This window comes from Cheilinus undulatus, linkage group 11, assembly GCF_018320785.1.
Source record: "Cheilinus undulatus linkage group 11, ASM1832078v1, whole genome shotgun sequence".
In the NCBI taxonomy this organism is placed as follows: domain Eukaryota; kingdom Metazoa; phylum Chordata; class Actinopteri; order Labriformes; family Labridae; genus Cheilinus; species Cheilinus undulatus.
The window spans coordinates 38823605-38847679 of record NC_054875.1 but is presented as its reverse complement, the minus strand read 5'-3'; the positions used below and the strand labels follow the sequence as shown (position 1 = coordinate 38847679).

The 24075-nt window shown below is 38.4% G+C and overlaps 1 protein-coding gene across 1 annotated transcript; it reads right to left on the bottom strand.

Moving 5' to 3' along the window:
* Window positions 1-1399: 1399 nt before the first annotated feature.
* Window positions 1400-24073, bottom strand: uckl1a (uridine-cytidine kinase 1-like 1a). The gene is made up of 15 exons (XM_041799432.1): window positions 23985-24073; window positions 14612-14799; window positions 14289-14395; window positions 10874-11044; window positions 10517-10588; window positions 10180-10369; window positions 10019-10080; window positions 8313-8329; window positions 8087-8185; window positions 7903-7996; window positions 4947-5009; window positions 4727-4849; window positions 4409-4516; window positions 3676-3832; window positions 1400-1722 (listed from the first exon to the last, which is right to left on the bottom strand). The coding sequence occupies exons 1-15, from the start codon at window positions 24071-24073 to the stop codon at window positions 1643-1645; spliced, it is 1620 nt and encodes a 539-aa protein (XP_041655366.1). The 3' UTR covers window positions 1400-1642.
* Window positions 24074-24075: the final 2 nt, after the last annotated feature.

Sequence of the window (24075 nt, the reverse complement as noted above, 5' to 3'; positions counted from 1 at the left end):
CATTTTGGATGCTATAGGTCAAAGTGTAACTGATCTAGGCATTTTCACTAGCTTGTATTACATTATCTCAAAAATGCTTTGAGGTATTTTCTTCAAACTTGGTACAACATCCACTCTGACTCAGGGATAAAGTAGGTAGATAATGGATGTAAAAAGCCAAGGCCACTGTACCTCCAGTTATCCCATGCTAGTGAGCGCAAAATCAGCAAGGGCGTTTCTTTAACCTTACACTAACATCCACTCTGACCAGAGAGTGTACTGCTTAGACTTGGAGGTTACAGGTCAGCAGGCAAGGAGAGCAGGCTTTACGTTCATCCCTTTACTTGTCAACGAAATACCTCAAGAATGCTTCGGGGGACTTTATTGAAACTTTGCACAAATGTCCACTCTGACTCAAGGATGAACTCATTAGATTTTAGAGGTCATAGGCCATTGCCATTCAGAACCCTTATATCTCAAGAATACTTAAAGGGATTTTCTTTAGTTTGCACAAATGTCCACTCTGAGGATGAACTGAATACGTTATGGATGAATAAGGTCAAGGTCAAAAACCATCCCAGCCTCATCCTTACCTACCACTGTACTTCTACTGTAAACCTTAGGAAGGTCTACAACCATCAGAACGTGGTTCTAGCTCAGCCACATTAGCCGCACAGCTGTTGAAATGGAAAAACGGTTTAATTTGACAACCTTTATGACATTTAAACAAATACAGTATGGATGGCAAAGAGCCAAAGAAGAAGTAGATATAACGCATTGTCCCACCGTTCTCTGGCCCAGTAATGCAATAGATAATTATAATGTGTAAGAACAACAGTTTTACACTATTTTGTAGCCACTTGGTGATAGATTTCAGAGGCTTGGTGATTTCTTGACTTTCTGCTTTACAAATTATCCTCATCTTGTTGATCTGAAACCTGTGAAATAGCTGAAATTAGCTGCAAAGCTAATAATATTATCATACCACCACTTTTTTGTATTCTGTGCAAGACTTTTTTACAGAGTTTAGCCCTCATACATACTTGACTTTGTCTGAACATATTCAACATCACATGCTAAATACCAGTTAGCAATGCCCCTGTTAACAGTACAGGATTATTTAGCCCAAGTAAAATAAGAACCTAGTGCAGCAGTTAACTCTAATGGAAAAAATTGCGTTTGTTATGTTTTTTTATGTTTGCAATGGTATGACTAATGGAGGAGATTTCTTAATGTGACAAGCATTGACTCCCAACTTCTTTATGTAAATAAGTAAACAAACAAATAAAAAAATAAATAAAGTCTTTGGTAGTCATAAAGAGGATTAATGAACAGCTGGTGCAGTCCTAAATAAACTCATTTAATGGCTGTTTAAATAATATTACCTTTATATTATTGTACCTCAGAGGTGATGGCACTGTTTACCTCTACCTTCTCATACCTTCTGTTGAAATCAACACTCTACTGTAAATACAGCCAAATATCCCTCATGTGTACACTCTGACTGTGACTCATCTGTTGTATAAGACTATAAAATTTTACCTAAAGTACAAAAAGGAGGGATAATCACAGTTTCTGTTTCTGCTGGTCTGTGCCTTATTGGGAGGATGCACTTTAACACAAGTTTTCAAGTTTCTTTCACATAGGCTCACACATGTTTGTGTCAGTATGACGGCTCCTCCTGGTCATCGTCACTCCAGCTGTCGGACCCATCTGTCCCAAAGTACCGATCCCCGAAGTCCCCTGAAAAAAAAAAAAAAAACACAACAGTGGAAATTGGCTGCTTGTATGGCACTTTTCTAGTAGCTTCAATGCACTTACCCATTCACACCCATTTATACCACATTCACACGCTGATGCTACTTCCATCAGTGTTAGCTAAACCTATTGATACACATTCACATGACCCAGCAGTTGGAGCAGTATGGGGTTCAAGGTCTTGCCTAGGGGAGCCTTCAGACACTTCAGCATGTTACTGCAAGACCTGGGGATTGAGCCCCCCACCTTCCTTTTGATAGCAGCTGCCCCTCACACACAGCACTCATGATATGAAACAATGAGGATACTAGACAAGGTGAGATGATATGATATGTTATGAGACAATGTAATACAAGGTCTAACAAAGACAAGAGAATTATAAATTTATTAATTATATGGTTATTTTCCTTTAATTATTTGATTATAAATATACAGAAAATCCTGTATTTTATTACTTTATCTAATAAAAAAGTACAAAATTTTTATTTTAAGTTTGAGTTACCAATAAAACAATGCATATTTTTTTAAAAATAAAAGTATTTGAAAAGAAACAGTGAATCAAATAAACACATTTAAAATAAAAATCTTTCAAAGTTATTCCCTGTATGGGAGTTATTCCCCCAATTTAAAGATACTAAAATGTCAAGTTGATTACCTAAAACAGGTTTTCTTTGACATTCTAAAAAATGGGGACCTAACATCTTTGTCTAGGGGTTTATAACCCTTCTCTAATAGTTAAAATAAAGGTATTAACATATATATTTCTGGCTACTTTTTTTGTAGTTAGACTTTAGTTGCATTGCTAGGCATAGCCATCCGTTTGTATTTGTCTTAGCCTATTTCTAGTCAAAGTGATATCCTTCAGGGCTGTCAATAATTAAAATTTTAATTTGTGATTAGTCTCAGAATTTAGTTTGTTCACTGCAGTTAATCTCACTCTTCCGTAACATTTTGAAATTCAACTGTTTTACATTTAAAACTGGGTTATGTTTCATTTTATGTTATTTGTTTTGTACAGTCTTGAAAGAAGGGTAATTGACTTCCTGTTTGGATACTGAAATAATGTAACATTAAATAATTTTATACCAAATGTCCACTGAGCTTTCTGTGAGGTTTTTAAAGCAAAAGGAGATATTAAGTAAGTATAATAGTTGTGGACTTATTTTTCATCACTGTGGCTGTGGGGAGACACTGCAGTGGCTTTACCAAAGTCTGCTGACAGGGACAATAAAGCATGACATTAATGCGACTAAAAAAACAACCAAATCATGCCCTAATTATGGACCCTAGTTAATAAGATTTATGTGATTCATGCTCATAGTACTAATCTCTGTATACTTATTATAAGCCACATTTACCAACATTAGCTTTTTCATAAAACAATATCTTTCTCTTAATTCAAGAAACTTTAGTAAATATTTGCTGATTGGCAGGCCTTATTTTCTGCTTCTCATTTCTTGAAATAAGATATTTATCTATCTGGATTAGTCAGGTGAATTCGGTGTCACTGATGGCCTTAATTAACTAAACAAAAACAGTGATATTCATCATAATGTTTGCTAAATTAATATTATGTCCGTAAATATTAACGGCAGACTGGTTCAACTGATGTGCATGCTGTTTAGTTGAAGAGGATCGAGAGCAGCTCTTTCTTCATGCTTTGAGTGACACTAGAGTAAAATTAGAATCTACTGAGCTATGAAATGAAGCCTGTCAACTTAAAACAGAAATATTTTTATCTTTTAACTCCTGCAAGGACAATGGGCAAACTAAAATAGCACAGCCAAAGCCACTGACGTCTCAGTAAAGACACTATAGACCCACTACAGGCAGACACTTGTGTATAAATTCTTCATTGAGAGACATGAAGAGAGTAAACACCAGTACATTTGTATTTTTACAGTGCAGTTGTAGAGGAGTGTGGATGTTGGGACTTACCAATTCCAGGAATTACATGTAAGAAATCATCCAGACTCTTGTCCACAGCAGTGGTGATGATTTTGACCTTCGGGAAGGCGTAGGCGACAGAGTGAACGCCGAGCTCGGCCATCAACAGAGACACCAACACGATCTTATCCTCCTGAACCTCGTGATCCTACACAAAAAAAAAAACATTTCAGTGGTCATCAAATCATCATCAGGATATTTCTATTTAAAGGTAAACAGTCCTATAATTTTAATCAAATGTCCCTTATTTAGATTTCTTGTTTATATTGCTCATTCAGATTTTTTCTGTCTCCTGCAAATATTACGCTCTGTTTGTGCAGTCCATTCCAAATCCCATAAAACATTTCCCACTAAGATCCATTGATTTAAAAAAAAATAATTTTATCAATTTGTTTCTCTCGGTTTTCTCTAACAAAGTTACATCTCAGCTTTCTTTCATCCCCCATATGTTACCATCACCTTTATTGTTTGTATGCTCCTTGTTTTATGTTATCTCACAATTAAGGAAAAAAGTCCTAATTTTTAAGCAGAAAGAGGAGGAAATGCTTGAGATTTTCCTTTGCAAAAATACTTCAGAGTAAATAAAAGACTAATCTAAGCTGATCAGAATGAAATATATCCATCAGTGAATCCGTGCAGGTTATTTCTAAACACATGAGAAAAGAGGCGTGCTATCGTTGTGTTATTGTCTAACATAAGAACAATGTTGTTTGTCTGCACCCACCAAAAGGACTCGTACGGCCATCATGGCAGCCGCTCCGGTGGAGACCGTGCTGTCCATTAGGATGACATGATCTTCGCTGATGTCTTTGGGCAGACGCAGGTAATGCAGCTGGCAAGGCCGGAGAGGAGGAGACAGGTTACCATGGTTACAAAAGCAGGAAGGGTAGTTACCACGGAGACACACATCATGTGGAAGAAAGAAGAAAAAAAGACTCAAAACATTTTTATCTTGTCATTGATGTGATTTTTAGATTCAAGTTTTTAAAAATGTAACACATGTAGCATAAATGATACGTTTTTCATAACGGTCTAATTTTACCTCTGGTTCTCCTGAGTCGAGGTTGGTTTGGATCAGAATCTTCCCGATGCGGACGTCTTTGCACACGGCTCTTAGGGCGGGCTCCATGGTCTCTCCCGCCCGGAGGACTGACACACCGGTGATCTGTGGAGACAAGGCAGAGCAGGATTGTGACATCCAAAAATCCACAAAGACACACTGAAGTTTAACTTTTTAAAACTCATAAAACAGCATCACTGACCCCTTTACCGCTGTGAGAGCGGCCCTCATACTCGTGGCCCTGCGGAGTCTGAACCACACACGGCTGTAAGGAGAAACATAAGGACAGACGTAACAAAACAATTTAATATTAAAAGAACAAACCTCTCCAATAGATACACAGGAGGAAAGAAGTTAGTGAGCTGGCTTTTTTTTTCTTTTACTCTGGGCAACAACAGTATGGAAGAGTCTACCTCTAGGCAGCATGTTTAGTTGAGCTATTTAAAGGAAAACTAACAAATAAAAAGAATAAATCACAAGAAGTGAACTGGCATGGGTATCACTGGCCGGACCATGTGTCTCATGCTAACACGCTCAGGAGAGCAGGGATGCTGGATACGGGAGCGGCAGCTGCACTTCTACAGACACCTGGTGCACTGTTCCAGGTCTGATCCAGTTCACTGCATACTGGGTACCCAGGACCCGGTGGGTCTGACCAGGCCTTGTGGGCAGCAGCATGCATCATGGAGGAGTTAGTCAGGAGGATACCAGGAGAGATGGGGCATGACCCTGGTGCAGGCCTGGACGATCGCCATCAGGAGCATTTTTGGTAAACATGAGAAAAACATGCAACAAAATATAGATGTACTTGGTTGTAGTAAAAACAATGCACCTAAAAAACTGTTACTTTGTTTCTTCTGTATGCATTACTCTTCAATTATCTTTAGTTCCAATGGTTTTTAAAGAAAATATTCATAATTAACTCTAAGGAAAACAGCAGTTTGGTTTGATGTATGTGTGGTATAAAAAAGCCACTTGCTAGACTTGAACTTTCCCTGAGTCACCATGGTTTTGTCATAATTAAGTCACATTTATTTTCTGTCAGGTCCTTTGTTCAAAGCTGTAGCTGTGAAGAAAACTCTTCTTGTTGAAACATCAGAACCATGACAAGTGATATTTGGAGTTAGCTGCTTAAAAGCTTTTTCTTTAGATATACGTGAGAGAAGAAACAAGCAAACAATAGAGGAAAAGGACAAGGATGAATTAAGTCATAAAGTTATTTGGCACTTGAATACACCAATAATGACATGCTTAAAAGAGTGCCTGTTATTTTTCTCAGCTTTGTGATTATGCAACAATAACTGTGACAAAACTAGCAATGTGAAAACATTCATTGTCTGATTATTACAATTATGCCTAACGAGTCTCATTTCTGTCCCTGCACATTAGTTTCCAAGTATTTATGAAGATAAACTGCAGCTAAGAGGTGTCTAAACACTGTATATAAAAATAAAGAATAAAGTCTGTTTATTAATCAGGTAAAGCAAAGTACAGATCTTACTAACTTTAATATCCTCAAAGTGCAGTAGTTGAAAGTGGCCCCACCATCCTTATATATTTCAATATGCTGCCCTCAATGGAAAAAAGTTTGGAAACGCTCGATCTATATGATATACCAGGGGTTCCTGATATTTCTCCTTGGAGCCCCCTACTTTTATCAAAGAAAAACAGAGCTCTACTGATAAAAAAGGGTGATATATTGCTGTAAAATAAATCAATCTTTGTAATTTCATGGATAAACCCTAAGAAAATGGGTCTACATGATTTATGCTCAGTGTAAAACCTTTGTATAAATATGCAATTAGTGTTTGACAACTTCAGAGCTGACCCCCCTGAGATCTTTGACACTGACATAGTGGGTTCTGGACCCCAGGTTGGGACGCAAGGATCTATACCAGTGTCTCTAAACTGTTGGGTCGCTGAGCCCTTTTCAGTGGGTCTCAAATATGTTCAACAAAAATTGCCCCCAAAAGTCCATCCGACCCTTCAAAACATGCAAATTTTGTCCCGTGTCTCTGATTTACCACTTTTTCAACTTTATTAGGTCCATTTCCATCCATCTATTTTCTATACAGCTTATCCCATTTGGGGTTGCGGGGGGCTGGAGTCTATCCCAGCTGTCATTAGCCGAGAGGCGGGGTACACCCTGGACTGGTTGCTAGTCAATCATGGAGAGCATGTCTTTGGTGGGAGAAAGCTGGAATACCCAGAGAGATCCCACGCATGCATGGGGAGAACATGCTGAAGAAAGGCCCTGACCGGGAAGCGAACCAGAAACATTCTTACTATTTCAGGTTGAAATATATCAGAAATTTGGGCTGCAATTTTTCATTAAGGAGCTGATAGTGGGTCCTTGGGCTCAACCAGTTGAGAACCCCTGATCTATACAACTCATCCTGTTGCAGGGGGCTGAAGCCGATCTTGGCTATAACTGGTCAAGAGGTGGGGTACACCTTGGAAAGAACCCAGGCCCTGTTCAATGGAGATTCAGACGGGGAACCTTTTTGCTATGAGGCCACAGCAATAACCCATGCACAACTGTGCAGCTCCTACTGACATTGAAATATCTAACCTCTTTATCTAGATGCATCTGTGTGCATTGCGTACTATATCGGTGTCTATTTTATTTATAAATGTATTGCTATTTTTCAATGATAATAATGCACTCTCACTTCTTATGTTTCATGCCTTTATTAATGCTTAATTTCATTAGTTTGCCTTTTATTTTCTTGACTCTTATATTCCAATAATTGATGTTTTGTTTTACTGTTATTTTATTGCATACATGCACTTACTTCTCTTAATAAGTTTAGTCTCTAAATCCTTTTTAAATGTCTCGCAGAGCTTAGTCTCCTGTAAAGCATCTTGCAATTGGATTTGTCTGAAAGGTGTTATGAAAATTAAGTTTGGTTGACTGATTCTTTTGTACTTATAAAAAAAGTATGAAGATTGCAGCAGTGAGAGTGAACCAAACAGTAAAAGAACATTATGCTGTAAAGATGCTGAATTCATACACTTTAAGGCAACTGTGGGGTCAGGTGATACTTTACTGTGGGTTTTGCTAGTACTGGGGACCCCCACTGGCATAAAAAGGACCCATTATTAAAAATATAAAATACAGCCATTTAAACATTCACTACATTGTTAAAACCACCCACCTGAGATGGTAGGAATGTTAGTGCATGTTCGATGAGAAGTCGCATTAATCTCTTTGAGTAGAAGATAAACTCATCTCTGCTGGTGTCTTTATTCCTGCATCACAGAAACAGAACAGATAAAAAACATGACTATCTTACACACTGTCACAAGGACTCATAGTGGTACTATAGATTAGAGAAGTACCTGATAATGGTGTGCAGGCCTCTGACCTGCGGCGTGCTCTCCAACACGCTGAGCGTCTGAGGCAGCGGCTGATTCTGCTGAGCCGAGGCCAGGAGCGCCCTGAGAGAGGTTCAGGTTAAACGTTTTAGAGTCACAGAACAAATAAAAAGTCAGTAGACAGTAACACCAACTCTTCAAATATATAAAGGGAATAGAGCCAGAGAAGGTAGAGTACATGTTAGCATACCTGACACTGAGCTCACGCTGCATAAAAAAGGTCAGAGAAAGAAAATGTGGATAGAGTAAGGATCAAGTGAATAAAAACCCTCTTGAAGATGCAAATCTCTAAAAGTAAAGTTTTATTTTCACAGCAGAACAAATGATTTCTAAAGCCAGCAGGGCAAACTTTATTGTGTCTGTACAAGTGATTCTTCTGTCAGTAACGCCATTACTGCTAACTTAAATCTGAAACGATTTTAATAATATTGAGACCACAGACATGAGGACAATTTCAAACAATTTTTTATCTTTAATCCTCTGAACGCATTCACTAGAAAATTCAGTCAGACTGTCAGATCACTGCAGACCACACACCTGCCGACCTTCCAGCAACCTTGCGTGATTACGTGACTTCAGAAAAAACAAACAAACAAACATAGATGTCTGTCAATACCCTCTTGTTGTCCCTCCATGACAGGCTGCCCTGGCATGTGTTACAGGTGCAGCAAAAATCATAAAACAAGGGAGAGACTCAGGGTGAAATCCTGGCTGGAATGAAGCTACAGTTGTGTTTATGTTTGTGAGCAGTGAAAGTGCGTACAGCTGGTGACGCTATCCCGTCTGCTTGCTGTCATTGGTTGCTGTGGGTGCTCCGTCAGAGGCACTATGACCTAGAGCTGTCAATATCAAACACATTTGATATCTACAATTTAGGGTCTGGGATGCTAGGACGCGATGTGCAGCAGAAAAATAACTGAGTTGACACCACACACATGCAGATTATTCAGACAAATAACTGTTTGTGACTAAGCTCCTCTCGGGATACACCCCCACAATTGTCAGGGGAGGCAAGTCTTGCCACAAATCGGGCTCAAAATCCAGTGGTGTGACCAGCCTTACCCTGATACTTAATCTATCATTTTTCTATCTATAGTTAAAACTTAAAAACAGCAGATCTGAACTTGTGGACCGGGACCCAAAAGCTGGACACATGGCTGTTTTCAGAGGGTCTCAGATCAGTGCTTGGAAAATTAGAATTGTGGCCAAAAGTTTATGATGTACGGAAGCCCTGAGCGGACACACATCCAAATTTGGGTTGTTTTCTTGTGAACTCAACCTATTTATCTTGCTATTTGGCATGACAATACCTGTTTTGCCATGAAAATGCAATACTTTTTTTACATCTTTAGAAAACAATAAAATGTACATGTCAGAGGAAGAAAGTTGAAATAAAATGGATGCATTTCCTCCCATGGCTTCTGTTATGATCTGCTTCTTTTGTCCTGCTGCTTCTCTCCCTGCCTCAGTCTTTTGATGCTTTCCATGTAGGCTCATGGAAGGTCAGGGGAATCCCAGACCAGACACCACAAAATATAAAATGACGACAATATGTGAAAACTAATCTAAGGTTTCTCTGTTTGGCCCAGTTGTTGATTATTCTCTTAGTTCCTATCTTTGTTATGTCTGTTGAAGCACCTAGTAAACATTAGTTTTTAAAGGTGCTATATAAATATTATTATTTTTATTATAATTATAGCATTTCACGTCTTTATTTTACTTTTATATGGTTGTTTTTGTAACAAAACACCAAATTGTTATTGTAATTGTTATTCAGGCAAAAAAAAAACCCTGACTCTGATTCTGCCAATAGATGAAATAATCATTTTCTGTCAGTATGCTACTATTTTTGACCACATGATGGCGCCATCTTCCTTTATAAAATCAGTGTTGTACCTCTTCCAGCTGGCTGTGAACATGTTGAACTATCAAGTCAATTGCCACCATATTTCCACCACCTTGGAAGGAAAAATAGAGAACAGTTAAATTATGGACATCACTCAATAGTGTTGAGATGTTAAAGTTTAGGTTTTCTAGAAGTGAAGAGTCTGTGTCACCTCTGGGCACCACAATATCAGCTAGCCTCATGGTGGGCTCGATGTACTGCTCAAAGGCCGGCTTCACAAACTTATTATACTGCTTGATGACGCCTTCGATGTCCCGCCCGCGCTCGGTGATGTCCCTGCGAAGCCGCCGGACGAGCCTGATGTCTGAATCTGTGTCCACAAAGATTTTCATATCCAGGAGCTGCAGGTAGAAAAAGCAAACACCCAGAAAATTATTCACTTAAGCTGAGCAGCTGCTCAAACATCTACTACTCCTAAAGACGATTGCTCTCCTTCACTCAGGAATGCTTCAAAAGAAAGGAAAAGAAAACATACAGTACAGGCTCACCTGAAGGAGCTCTTTGTCTGCAAAAGACATAATTCCTTCAAATATGATCACGCTGGCACCATACACATTTTTCTGCATAAAGGAAGCAAACACAAGAGACTTCAAAAGCAGAAATTCTTTTGGATGGTGAATTCAGCTTCTTTAAGTTTATAGCTGCAGACAGAATTATTTTATTCATGTCTTGAATAAATTCACAGCATTGGAAAATAAACCCAAAGAAGAACTGAATGCATCCTGACAACTCCTCCCTTTCAAATCACAGGATCAGTATTTCATCTTTAAACAGTTAAAGGCTTTATGAAAATCTTCACTGACAATTTTTCTGCAGAAACAAGACAACAATCCTGCTCAGCTCACCCAGTCTTTCTGTCTCTTGTGCGTGGTGAAGTCGTACACCGGGATCTTCACACTCTTTCCCTGCTTCAGTTTCCTCAGAGTGGCCACCAGCAGCTCAAAGTCAAAAGCTCCAGGGTGATCAAAGTTGTAGTCGTTGTTTGCTGCCAAAGCTTGCTCTTCAGGTGATAAATCCTGTAAACACAGACGATAAAAGCTCAAGTGTTTACAGGATACTGAGTTGTTAAAACTGAGGATAATGATTTCATGTCTGTGTGAAATATAAAAAGCTAAATCTGAAACGCACTTAGCATAACAGAGTCCTGAATCAGGGGGAACAGCTAGCCCAACTTTGTCCATAGACTAATAAATGCTGCAGCCTGCCAGTGTCTTAAAGCTGGTAAATAAAAATGTTGGCATATAAAATGTAAAAAAAACAAAGTAAAGAATAAGAAGTCATATGCTTCAGCTTCTTTTCCAACTTGACTTTAATCGATCATAGTGTTGCATGTGAATTTTCATAATTTTAACAAATTCATGGGGTTTATGTCCCTGTTAGTGTTTCAGTGTCAACACTTATAAAACTCTGCTATTTTTTGATACCAGAAAGTAAAGATGTATCACAAGACAGGTGCAGAAGAGAGGAAAAAATGGCAAGCAAACACCTGACGTTGCCAGTGGATATAGGCATTTATTTCAATTTATTTCATCAATTTTTAGTTACTTAAATATATTGGTTACTACCCACTAGCGGATGTCTAGGACTTAAACTTTTGTCGCCACTTTGACACAAGTAGAAGAATCGCTTGATTTTTACCAGAATCTGGCAAAATTTAAAATATGTGGTATCATGACAACCCTACTGGTGTGAGAAATGGAAAAAAATAATTCACTAGGGACCAATTGTGACCATAATCAGAATTCCTTTTAACCAAGGAAAAATGTTAAAGGTAGCTGTAACAGAACTGTAACTTACAAGGTATTACAAAAAGCAGGTATGCATGATATTGGATTTTTGCCGATATCCAATATGCCGATACTTACAGATTCATTCCGGCTGATATCGATACCGATATTTTAATTCCCTTTCCGGACAAAAAATTTCAGTTCTTTTGGACACTTTAAGGTTCAAGGATGACCAAGGAAACAATTTTTAGTCCTTAAAAAACACTTTCAAGTTTAAAGAATGAGGATAGATAAAGAAAAAGACCTCACCTGACATAGGTCTGTTGGTTCAGACTAAAACTCCACTAATTTATAAGTATATGTGGACAAAATTTACAGTCAATATATGCTGAAATACACAGGCAAAATATCAGATGTAAATATCAGCAGAAATTTTTATATCTGCTGATACCGCTATTTGCCTTTTTAAGCTAATATCAGCTGATACTGATACCAGACCGTTAATATTGTGCATCCCTGACAAAAAGCTCTTAGTGTGACTTATTTCTAACTTTTTTTTCAATACAGCATTGAGAAAAAAAAAAAAAAAAAAACACAAACTGCTTCACTTAAAAAAAGAATACATAAGTCAAATCCCAATGTATGGATTGTCCTACATAGACTATCTGGACAAAAGTATCTGTCCACACCTGTTAATTAAGGAACTCAGGTGTTTCAATCAGACCTGTTGTCACAGGTGTATAAAATCAGGCACCTAGTCATGCAGTCTCCATTTTCAAACATTTGTGATACTAAATGAAAACTCAGTGACTTCATGCGTGGTGCTGTGATGGATGCCAACTTTGCAATGAGAGGTTCATGAAATTTCATCCCTGCTTGATATTCCACAGTCAGCTGTAAGTGCTGTTAACAGCAACTCAGCCACGAAGGAAGACCAAGCAAATTCACAGAGTGGGGTCAACGACTGCTAAGGTGCATGGTGCCTAAAAGTCTCCAATGCTCTACTGATTCCATGGCTGAAGAGTTCCTACTTCCACTGGCATTAATGTAAGCACAAAAACTGTGCAAGGGGATGCAACAGGTTACAGTGACTGAGCAGCTGCATGCCAGCCTGACATCACCAAGTCCAATGCCAAGTGCTGGACGAAGGGGATGTAAAGCACACCGACACTGGACTGTAGAGCAGTGGAAACATGCTCTGCAGAGTGACGAATCATGGGTGAGTCTGGGTTTGGTGGATGCTGGGAGAACATTACCTGCCAGACTGCATAATTAAAACTGTGAAGTTTGGTGGTGGAGGGATAATGGTATGGGGCTGTTTTTCAGGGTTTGGCCTAGGCTCTTTATCTCCAGTGAAGTGCAATCTTAATTCTTCAGCATACCAACACATTTGGGGCAATGCTATGCTTCCAACTTTGTAACAACAGTTTGGGGAAGGCCATTTTCTATTCCAACATGGCTGTGCCCAGGTGCACAAAGCAAGAACTATAAAGACAGAGTTTGATTGGTTCAGTGTGGAAGAACTCGACTGACCATCCAATTCCTGATTGGAATGAACTGGAATGGAGATTGTGAGCCAGGCCTTCTTGTCTAACATCAGTGCCTGACCTCATAAATGCTCTACAGAATGAATGGGCACAAATTCCCACAGAAACACTCCAAAATCTTGCAGAAAGCCTTCCAAGATTTGATGCATTTTTGATGCACTGTACGTTCAGAGATTCTTTTTAGCCACCACAGTTCTAATGAGGGGCAGTTAAAGTTACTGTTTGTGGTCACCTTCTCTGACCTCTGGCTTTAACAAGACATTTTGACTCAGAGAACTGCCACTTACTGGATATTTCCTCTTTCTGAAATTATTCTCTAAACCCCCGAGATGGCTGTGGGTGAAAATCCCAATAGATCAGCAGTTTGTGAACTACTCAGAACAGCTGGTCTGTCATGAACAATCACGGCAAGTTCAAAGTCACTTACATCACATTTATTCTTCATTCTGATGCTCGATTTGAAATTAAACACATGGTCATAACCATGTCTGCATGACTAATTGCACCGGTTGCTGCCATGTGATTGGCTGATTAGATATTTGTCTTAATGAGCAGTCGAATGGGTTTGCCTAAAAAAGGTAGTAGCTGAGTGTACCTATGCAGATTTACATACATCACACTGAGCAGCATACTGATGACAGAATTTATGAAAAGGATCTGTAAAAATATGATTTCATTTTATCCTTTTGAAATCCTTAAAATCAATCAGCTCCTGTCTAAAATGTATCTGTAGGTGTTTGTGTTCCCTCGAATATTTTATGCACAAAATATCTAGACTGTGTTTGGCAGCTGTGATCTAAATTGCACAACAAACAGGTGATTAATTTAAATTCTGACAGCAGTAGAAGGACTGCTGAGACTTGTTTGAGGAGTGAAAAAGAAACAAAACATGATTATTTCTCCTTCAGCGATCAGACAAATAGTTGGTGTAAACAGAAAAAAATAAGACAAAAACAAAAACCCACAACATTACATGACTCTCTCACCTTGTAGAAAGAGTCCATCGACAGCAGCACCACCCACGGCACATCCAGAGCCTCGATGATCTTATTGGCCACAGTGGTCTTCCCTGAAGCACTGCCCCCACACAGCCCTGCAGATCCACACAGCCATTCAAAGTGCCATTATGTGTGTGTTTTAGAGTGTGTCTAATGTTGTCTGGCGGTATGCATGTGCGATTGCATTAAAGTGTTTATGGGTAAAATAAGACAGAGCAGGACAAAGGAACAGATTGTGATGCTTAAAGCAACAATTTGACATGAAAATGGTGATGAGGAGTAAAACCCATCATTATAAGAGGAAGTTGTACCAATGACGAAGGCCTCTTTAGACTGAGCTCCGTGCTCATCGTACCACGGGGGTCGACCGGCAGTGTAGATGGTGCGCGTGCCCGTGCGGAGCAGAGGAGGCTCTGTTTTACTCAGCGAAGTAGTGCTCTTCCTGCGAGGGGCACCGGTGGGGGGCAGGAGCCGGTCCAACGAGTCCTCCCCGCTCCCACTGAAAGAACAAGAGCACACAGAAAGGCAGGTTACAACATGAACGCAAAGACAGACAGTCAGGTGGGTTTTATCCTCTCGACACAGTCTGACAGCAATAATGAACTGCAATTCTTACACTTCAGCTGCACAAGCTTAATATGAGCTATAAGAATCCCATGTAAATAAGATGTAATCACTTTAGAATATATAACTCTTTAGACAACAGTTTAAGTCCAGATATCTTAACCATATAGGGTGCAAGATCTTGTGAGCAGTTTGGACTAAAATTAATTTTTCAAAGGTAAGCAACAAGCTTTATACACCTCTGTACTGGCAATAGCAGAGGCTGGAGGCATAATGTTTTTAGTTGTCTTTCAGTCCGTCTATCCAGGCAGTTTTTTGAATGAGATACAGTGCTTCACAAATTTATTAGACCACCTGTCATATTTGTCTCAGAGACTATCCAGAATCATGAAGTGCTTTAATGTGGACTCTTTCATTTTCAGTGAGCTCTCCACGTTTTACCATTTTGAACAGGAATGAAGAATTTCAAACTGAATTCACCCAAATTTGAGTCAGCTCACTGGGCTTCTCTGAGAAGTCAGAAATTAATCAAGCATAACATTCAACCACTAAAACTCATTTTTCTGTTCAGGAATGCAAGTAAATAACTAGAATTTGACATATTAATCAAGAAATAATAATGTGCTTTACTATTTTTTTCAGTTTTTTGTAAATCAGTAAACTTGAAAATTCATGGATAAGAACAATAATGATATTTTAGCATTAAAAATATAATTTGGGTTAAAGAGCATATTGGTAAATTAACCATTGAAGAAACATAAAAATGATTTTGGTAATTACCAATGCTGTTAATTTAGGGCAGCTGTGGCATAAACCTTACTTTGAGTGGTGGTCTAATAAATTTGTTAAGCACTGTACCTCAAAAACATTTGGAAGGATTTTCTTCCGACTTTGCCTGATTGTCCACTCTGATTTAAGGATGGGGTGACAACATTTTTGAGGTTAAAGATTTAGTTCATAGGGCCTTTGTTCAGTCCTTTCTTGTAAGATTTCAACAAATCACACTACCACTGAAACCATCCCATCCCTTTTTCTTTACTCACCACTGTGCTCACTGTCTAGTACCTTAGAGGCAAGTAATCTTCAGATGGTGGTACTAGTTCTATGAGTTTCTGTACATCTCACTGTCTACAACCACAGAGGCACACTAAGTTAACTCCCAATCACTGATAAAGGCCAAGAATTATGGTTAGAAGCTTCAGGTATGTTGTTAAATGGAATTTAGCATAAATATGTCTCAGTCAGGAACATTCTCATTACACATTTAACCATCTATTACAAAATGGATAGAAAGGAGGAGGCTGGGGTGGAGGAGGCGAAGCTTTGCCAGCAGCAGAGTGGTGTTATCGGTACTTTTGCAGCAGGGATTATTGAGAAGGTTGTCATATTTAAATGGGGCATCGTGTTGGGAGAATGAACTGTGATTGGTCGTGAGACCTGGGAAAGATTGCAGCTGAGCATATGACCTCTGTGTCCTGCATAAACTGGCATTAAACCTCATTTTGTCAAACTGATTATTTTCTTTTTTTAGTCAGACTTAAATTCCATTGATAAGAGCAGTCCAACATCACTTCCTGCTCTCCAGAGTGACCACACCCCCATCAACAAGGCCCAGTACAGAATAGTGGTGGATAGAACAGTGGTCGTAAAGGGCTTAAACACTATTGCACTGCATTTTGTACTTCAAACTATTTAAAAAACACAATTTACAATGTGTTCTTCAAATACGAAGTGATCACTCTGTGACAGCAAGAGAAACAGCCTGCTTCCTGTTAACAGATTCTCCACAGATTCAGTAATGTAGTCACATTTAAATGTTACATTCCAACACATTTGACATGGTTATGTACACACTAAGGTGTGTGATGTGCGTTTATGACATCCCCAGTCATAAGATGGGACTCTTCAGTTTATTGGAGAGTCACCAATGATCAACTTTATTTTTGTTAATTTTTCCTTAATGTTCCCTGGTCTGAAAAGTCATTTTTATGATCAATTCACTGGCCACTGGATTTGGTCTCCTAAGAACTATCGAACATTATGGTTTTTATATTCAAGATTTTAGATCGTTAAGGACGCTGTCTTTTCTATTTGAAAAAATTCCTACCATGATCCAAACATTTCAGATGGAATGTTTTCACCCAGAAAAAGAAAGGAACAAAGCCAGCACTGTTTGGGCAAAGTACCCAGATATATTGCTCTTCTCAATACTGATGGTTAATGATTCTATTTTTAATGTAAAATAAGATGAAAATAACATTAAATGACCTAAAAATGACTGGTTATAATTTAAACATTTAGCTATCCTTTTTTGATCAAAGAAATTTCTTACAAAAACTGTCAACTTTATGAAGGACAAGGTTATAATTTGAGACTATTTGCTCCTTTACTTCATCCTATTCATAGTCGGCCTCTAAAAAGCATGAATTTAAAGTTAGATGAAGGCCAGGAAAGATTACTTCATGTCAATATATATATATATATATATATATATATATATATATATATATATATATATATTACTTTACAAGACTCAAGTATCTAAAGAAGCACTACAAAATTCAGTAAGGCAAATTTTGTATGTAATAAGATCTATAAAAAAGCTTTCAAAATCATGCATGAAAAAAATTACAATTATAAATAATATGGCTGTCTCTAGACTGCATAGATTTTAAGTCTGCCGTAACTGAAGTCAAACTAAAGACATTTGAACTATTTCTTAATGACAGAGTGAGGTCTGTGTGTCAAACAGTGCTGAAGTAGAGAACCAAACAAGTTCAAAGGTACAATTTAAGTAATCCTAAAAATCCTGCTGAGCAAGAGGAGAACACTTAGTGCACTTACAAAAACATACTGTGAAGTGTTTTGTTGTTGAACGCTGGGCCATAGAGGTCAAAACCACCTGTTTTGTACTCCCAGCTACTTCAACTTACATGACTAGTTTCATGATATGTTTCTTTATACTTCAGATTCATTGTAAGACATCATGTTTGGTGTCTGGCTACTGATGATTAACAGCTTTTTCTTATCTTAAGTCTCAGAAACTGAATAATGATGAAAGCTCCTGTAGGGTTTTTTTGTTTGTAGTTGGATTTCTATTCAAATGTACTGCACAATTGGAATTAAATAATAAATTCTGCAAAAGAAAATAAAAATGTATGCATGTTTCCATCAGCTACTGTCATGCAAATACAGGAGTCGACAGGTCAAGCAGTAGGCACCAATAACTCATGAAAAAGCAAAAAGAAAAAAAATATGCAGAAGAAAAGAGCTCAATACCATGCTATATTATGGTCCATAGCCTATATCTTGGAAGCAATGAAGAGACAACAAACAGTAATATTGGAAGACATGAAATTAACAACTTTTTGTAAACCTAGGTGCTCTTGGAAGTTTTTGAGTATCAGCCCTGAGTGCTTACATAACTGTGTTATCTATTTTAGCACCCTCTATGTGCAGTGGATCTCATTTCTTTGCCAATCTTGTCCAGCACATGACTGAATCCCATCCTGCTTCCTTTAAAAGTCACATGTATCTCTATACTGTGTTGTGCGGAGTGCAAACAAAGCAGTTTTTTCAATTTTATGTTAATCCTCTTTTCTGACACCTACCCCATGGCGCCAGCTTGGGAATTAAAGATTACAACGGAGAAATGGTCAGTCCTTTCACTGAAAATCTCTTTTGCTTCAGTGGGTTTTAACAAGGCATCAATGACTATTTCAGTCTGTTACTTAACCATGAAAAACTACTCAAAGGAGCTTTAAAATACTATTAGTTTTAGCTCTTAAATTCAATTTTGAAACAGAGAAGATTCACTCCATCAATACCAACTACCCATGATAAACTTTGATAAAACTATATATGTATGTTGTGCATGAAAGTACAAGCAGTTATACTGTGTATCCATCCATCCATTATTAATAACTCTCATCCCATTCCCAATCCTGTGGGGCTGGAGCTGATCCCAGCTGTAATTAAACAGAGGCAGGGTGCACCCTAGAGTGGTCACCAGTCAATCACAGGGCAGACAAAAAGAGTCAGACAAGCATCCACACTCATATCTGTGGGCATTTTTGGATACCTGTTAGCCTCATAAGCATGTTTTTCAATGGTGGAAGGTAGCTAGAGGGGAGATCCTACTCATAGGCAGGAAGAACATAAAAACTCCACACAGAAAGGCCCTGTCTGACAGGGATTCAAACTGTGGGACCTTCTTGCTGGGACAGCCAAAACCACTGCACCCCTGTGCAGCCAGTTATACAACACTGTGCAGAACTTTTAGCATGTTTAGCCAAAGTAAGAAGCTGAAGTAAGGCATAGATGTGGCCAGGAAACCTGCCTGAGGGCACCACTGGATGGAAGGGTGCACTGACACAACCCCAGTCGTGCTCTGGATTCCTTTGAATATTACTAGGTGCATGGGAAAATAATCTTATGAAAAAAAATAACAAAGTCCACACCTTTACAGCATTGGACGCTGTAAGGGGTGGATGTGACAAGTAAGCATGGCCTAGGCTTCCATCCAGGCAGGTAGCAGGGTTGCCATGAGCCCCTGGTTGTGCTGTGGATGTCCCAAAGGCCCAAAAAACACCAGCGTTCTCTAAGCATATTACCAGGAGAAAGCCTGAACAAAAGAGATGCAGTTGAGCTTGACCTTGGCAACTAAGCAACACACATGATGACGTGTTGTGCTTGACTCTGGCCGCCCACTCTCCTCTCCAGACCCAGGTTGAAGCAAGTCAACAGCAATGCAAATCCTTGGTGCCTTGCATGCCTAAAACGCATGCACAACACTGTACATCATTAGGCACTTCACAAGCTAACAGAGGCTTTTTCCTCTGTAATTAGTCTTTTTTTACAGGACAGTCATGGGATGTTTACAGTGATAAGTCCCACCACTGCCTATACTGTCTCCAAGCTCTTTCCAGACACATCAGAGGTTACATCACTTTAATTAAGATTAGTCCCAGCATCACTGTTTACTACGGACCAACTAAAAGTCAGCTAAGCTTTTACGTCATACTCCCTGATGCTACATTTAAGGACTCCTGCATTCCCACTGGCAGTAATTAGTAATCAAATGAGGAGCTCTGCTGGTTTCTTACATAATGAGCAACTTATTTTATGCACACAAACTCTAATTCAGGATAGAGCTAATGAATGTTTTGCATATTCAAGCACTGAGGTACTTTCAAATGCGTAAGTAATGACATAGTTCAGAAGATCCTCACACATCAAAATCCAAACTAACCTACATCCTGCACTTCCTCTGACTGACCTCTCTACAACCCCTGTTTGGAGACTATTTAAAGCTGGCACACATTCATGGTGTGTCTGTGAGCACACCATGGAAGGAGAAGAAAACAAGCTTGAAGCCTGCACTGAAAGAAAACAACACAAACATTCAGATCTCACCTGCGGTCAGACCTCAGGGACCAGCAGCCTGAGATTCTGGCTCCTGCACAGTCCAGCAGAGTCATGTCTGCTTCAGACGACAGCCTGCGACCCTCCAGCTCGCCTGTTTCTGTGGTAACCTCCCCAAAAGAATACTGATTAAAGTTGTGTGTAAATTACAGGTTTGATTGTCTCCACTCACTGACTGCTTGTCATCGCTGCATGTTGCTGTCCATGTGTGCTCCTTTCTCTGTGTGTGCTAGACACTAAGAGGATCACTGCAACAGTGCCAGCACAGAGCTGCTTGGCTGGTATTAATAGAGGCACCTGCATGCAAAAGCAGGACAGGGCGGACGTCTTTTGCTGATCCTTCCTCTCAGTTCACTGATCTGATGCACACAAAGTTACAGAGACGTTACACCACAGACCTCACTGAGTGCACAAACGCTTCAGCACCAAGCTCACTTAAATCGCTGCCTCCTGCGGCGCTGTTATGGATCCAGGAAAGCATGTCAGTGACAGATTCACAGAGCCTTCAGAGGTGGCATTTAGTCCAACCATGAGTCCAAAATTCAAAAATTTTACACCTAGAGAAATGCTTTCATTAGAAATAATGTAGCTGATAGGGCTGGGCATTAAATTTAGTTTTTAAAATACGTTGGTATATTTTCAAAGGAGCTATAAGGCAAGACAAGAATATTCAGAATGATATAGTAGATGCTCTGTTAACAACACACATTCCTACTCATTCATCTGGCCATTGATGAGTGCAATATTGATTTGATTGAAAAAGATTGCTTACAGAGAGGTCCACTGCCAGTACTAAGCTTATTCGTAGCTTTCAGTCATGTGACTGGCGCAAAGGCTTGGAGGGCAAAAGACCTTAGGACAGTACCGGCTAGCTTTAACCACTTTGTGGAGCTGCAGCACTAGGCATTTTAATTCTTCACATCCTCAAATCAACACGTTTACATCACTTGAAAACTGTAGAAATCTGATATTAATCTAAACTGTAAGTTTTTGTCATGTAAAACAGCACTTGGATAGTTTTTTTAGTCGCTTCACTATTGTCGATGTTTACATATACGATGTGTCTGGGTAAATAACAGTCATCTGGGAAGTAAAGGGCCAGAAATTAGAGATGCATCAAGCGTAAAAATCAGGGCTGATGCCAATAATATCTACAATACCAATTTAGCCATTTGCAGATACCTATGCTAGTTTATCTTTCATTAGTTTCATTGATGTAACACTCCAACAATGCCAACACTTTGTCTTGTGTTTGAGCACGAAAACATCAATTTATACAACAGGTTACATCTTCTGTCAAATAATAAATCTCTTCTCTAAATCAACAGGGCTACCCATGGTAAATCGATATATATATGCTCTATATATCCTTACAAAAAGTATTTCATCATTAAAGCATAGGCAAAAGAGCAAAGAAATAAGTATAAAACTGGCCAACTGAGACCATTGACTTCTCTTTAGAGTGTAATGTCACAGAAATTTGAAACCAGTTAAATAGAGAATTATCATTTCATTCAAGGACCAATTTTTTATTTTTTTTTTCCCACAAGAGGAGAAAAGAGGAGAGGCTTGTATGTTATAACTGTACAACTGGGGTTATCAAGGATCAAGAACATCTTACTGTAAAGGTGTTAATAAAGGTGTTAAAGTTTCAGTGGTGACTCTCTTAGCCAAGTTAATTTCAATGTAGTTCTTCCGCATGTTGAAACTGCAACTGGCTGTTAATACAAGTGCCTGTTTGACATTTGGCCCCTTAGTATTTGACTCAGAAGTGTGTGTGTGTGTATATATATATATATATACACACACTCTGATTCTCCATTCACTATTCAAAATACCAAGATAAGGTTTTTCTATATCCCCCCAGCCCTTGCCACTAAAACAGATGTAGCATTTGAGAATGACCATTTACCAAGTCCAACTAAAAATTTCAGAAAATAAATTTTAAGTACTTTCACTTTAGCTTAGTATGATACTTTAAAACTTTGATTTCACTATAATTTAAGTAAAAATATTTAACTAAGCTCATATCATATTCAATCTTACAGTCATTAAAATGTATTTTTTATTGTGCAGACATGTCATGAAAATATGGGTTACAGTAGGTTGTATGACAAAATACTTTCAGTGTGTGTTGTTTTATTTCTTTAGGGATGCACCGGTACCAATATCAGTATTTGGTATTGGAGCTGATACCAAGCCCGAGTACTTGTACTCATAAAACACTGCCGTGTCACTTTAAAGCATCATGTTATTCTGTCATCATATGTTGTCAAAGTTGGAGGTCTACATTTAGTGATAATGTAACATAAAGATGACAACAAAAGTACAGAACTCATATACTCAGTACTCATAGTGAGGTTATAATAGTTTTGGATTTTTCATTAGTTTTTGTTTTTATTTAGTTTTTACCTTGTCTTTTACATTTCAGTTTCTATTCTATTCTATTCTATGTTTTAGAGTTAGTTTTAGTTTTTTTCAGCAATATGGGATACTTGTCAGGGGCCTGATCCGAAAAAGGGCTCTTCACTTTTCCTTTTACGTATTCAATTTGGATGTTTGTCTAACACTTAACACCTAAAGTTAACCATTGTGTTAAGTCTTCTTAAATCAAATCAGGCCACCTTACACTCTCCAGGATTAGGTTTACATGTCAGTCAGTCTGCTGCTGGCAAAGACTAAAACTAAGGAGAATTTGTCTCTAATATTATTTTATTTTAATTAGTTTTGTCTGCACATAATTAAGTTTTAGTTAGTTTTCATTTTATCGCATAAAGCTTAGTTTTTTATTTAGTTTCAGTTAACTACAATTATTTTTATCTTCTAGTTTGAGTTATTCAGTTAGGTTTAGTTAAATATAATAACACTGACTCACATGTGCTCTTGATTTGTGAAAAGCCAAATAGAAGTACTTGTACTTCTACTTGGTTTGGAAAATTGTGGCATCTGTGCAACCTTACATTCTTTATAGTGTTCATACATAGTAATTCATCAACAAGCTGGTTATTATTCAGCAGAATGAATGCTTGTAATATTTGCTGTACTTTCATTTGAGTAATTTGCCAGTTTTCCTTGAGATCAAAATGTCTTATTTATGGCAGACTGGATGTTTTTAGCTCATACAGATCTGTCTTAAATCAAGTAATAGATCATTAAATATGCTTTTAAGCATGTTTTGTGCGAGTGCTTTATTTTAACCGACTTGTATTTTAATATAGCAGATATTTTTAAAGCTTTTTTTTATAATATCGAAGAACTAAAGAAATGGAATAATACTGCCGACAGACACAGGTAAAAATGTTTGCCACAGGCGTAAAATAATAGTATTTGAAGCTAATTTCTGATATGTAACATTTTGATTGTGCGTTACGCAGCCAGTGACGCACAACTGTGTCAATATGCAGCTCACCTACTTATGATAAGCTCCATTTAATCAACGCTTTATCTCATTCCACAGCCGCTAATTTTTCATTGTATTGTACAGTCTTACATATATGTTTAGAGCGAGTGTTCATCTAAACAACCTAATAAAATAGGTCACGAAACCTGTCAGGTATTGATGCTGTTTGGGGAGTATGAGAGGGGAAGTCATTGTGGTTAGCTAATCGTTGCATGTAGCAGGACGCTGCTGTTGAAAAATAAAAATTCCCATAAATAATTTCAACACGAGTGAAAAAAACTCATAGCGTCATGTACCTGTCCGAACGGGACGACATTATTTTCCCGCATTCCGTTTCCATGGGGATCCTGCGACCTCGAAGCCGGCGTCGGCTGGATAGAGCCATGG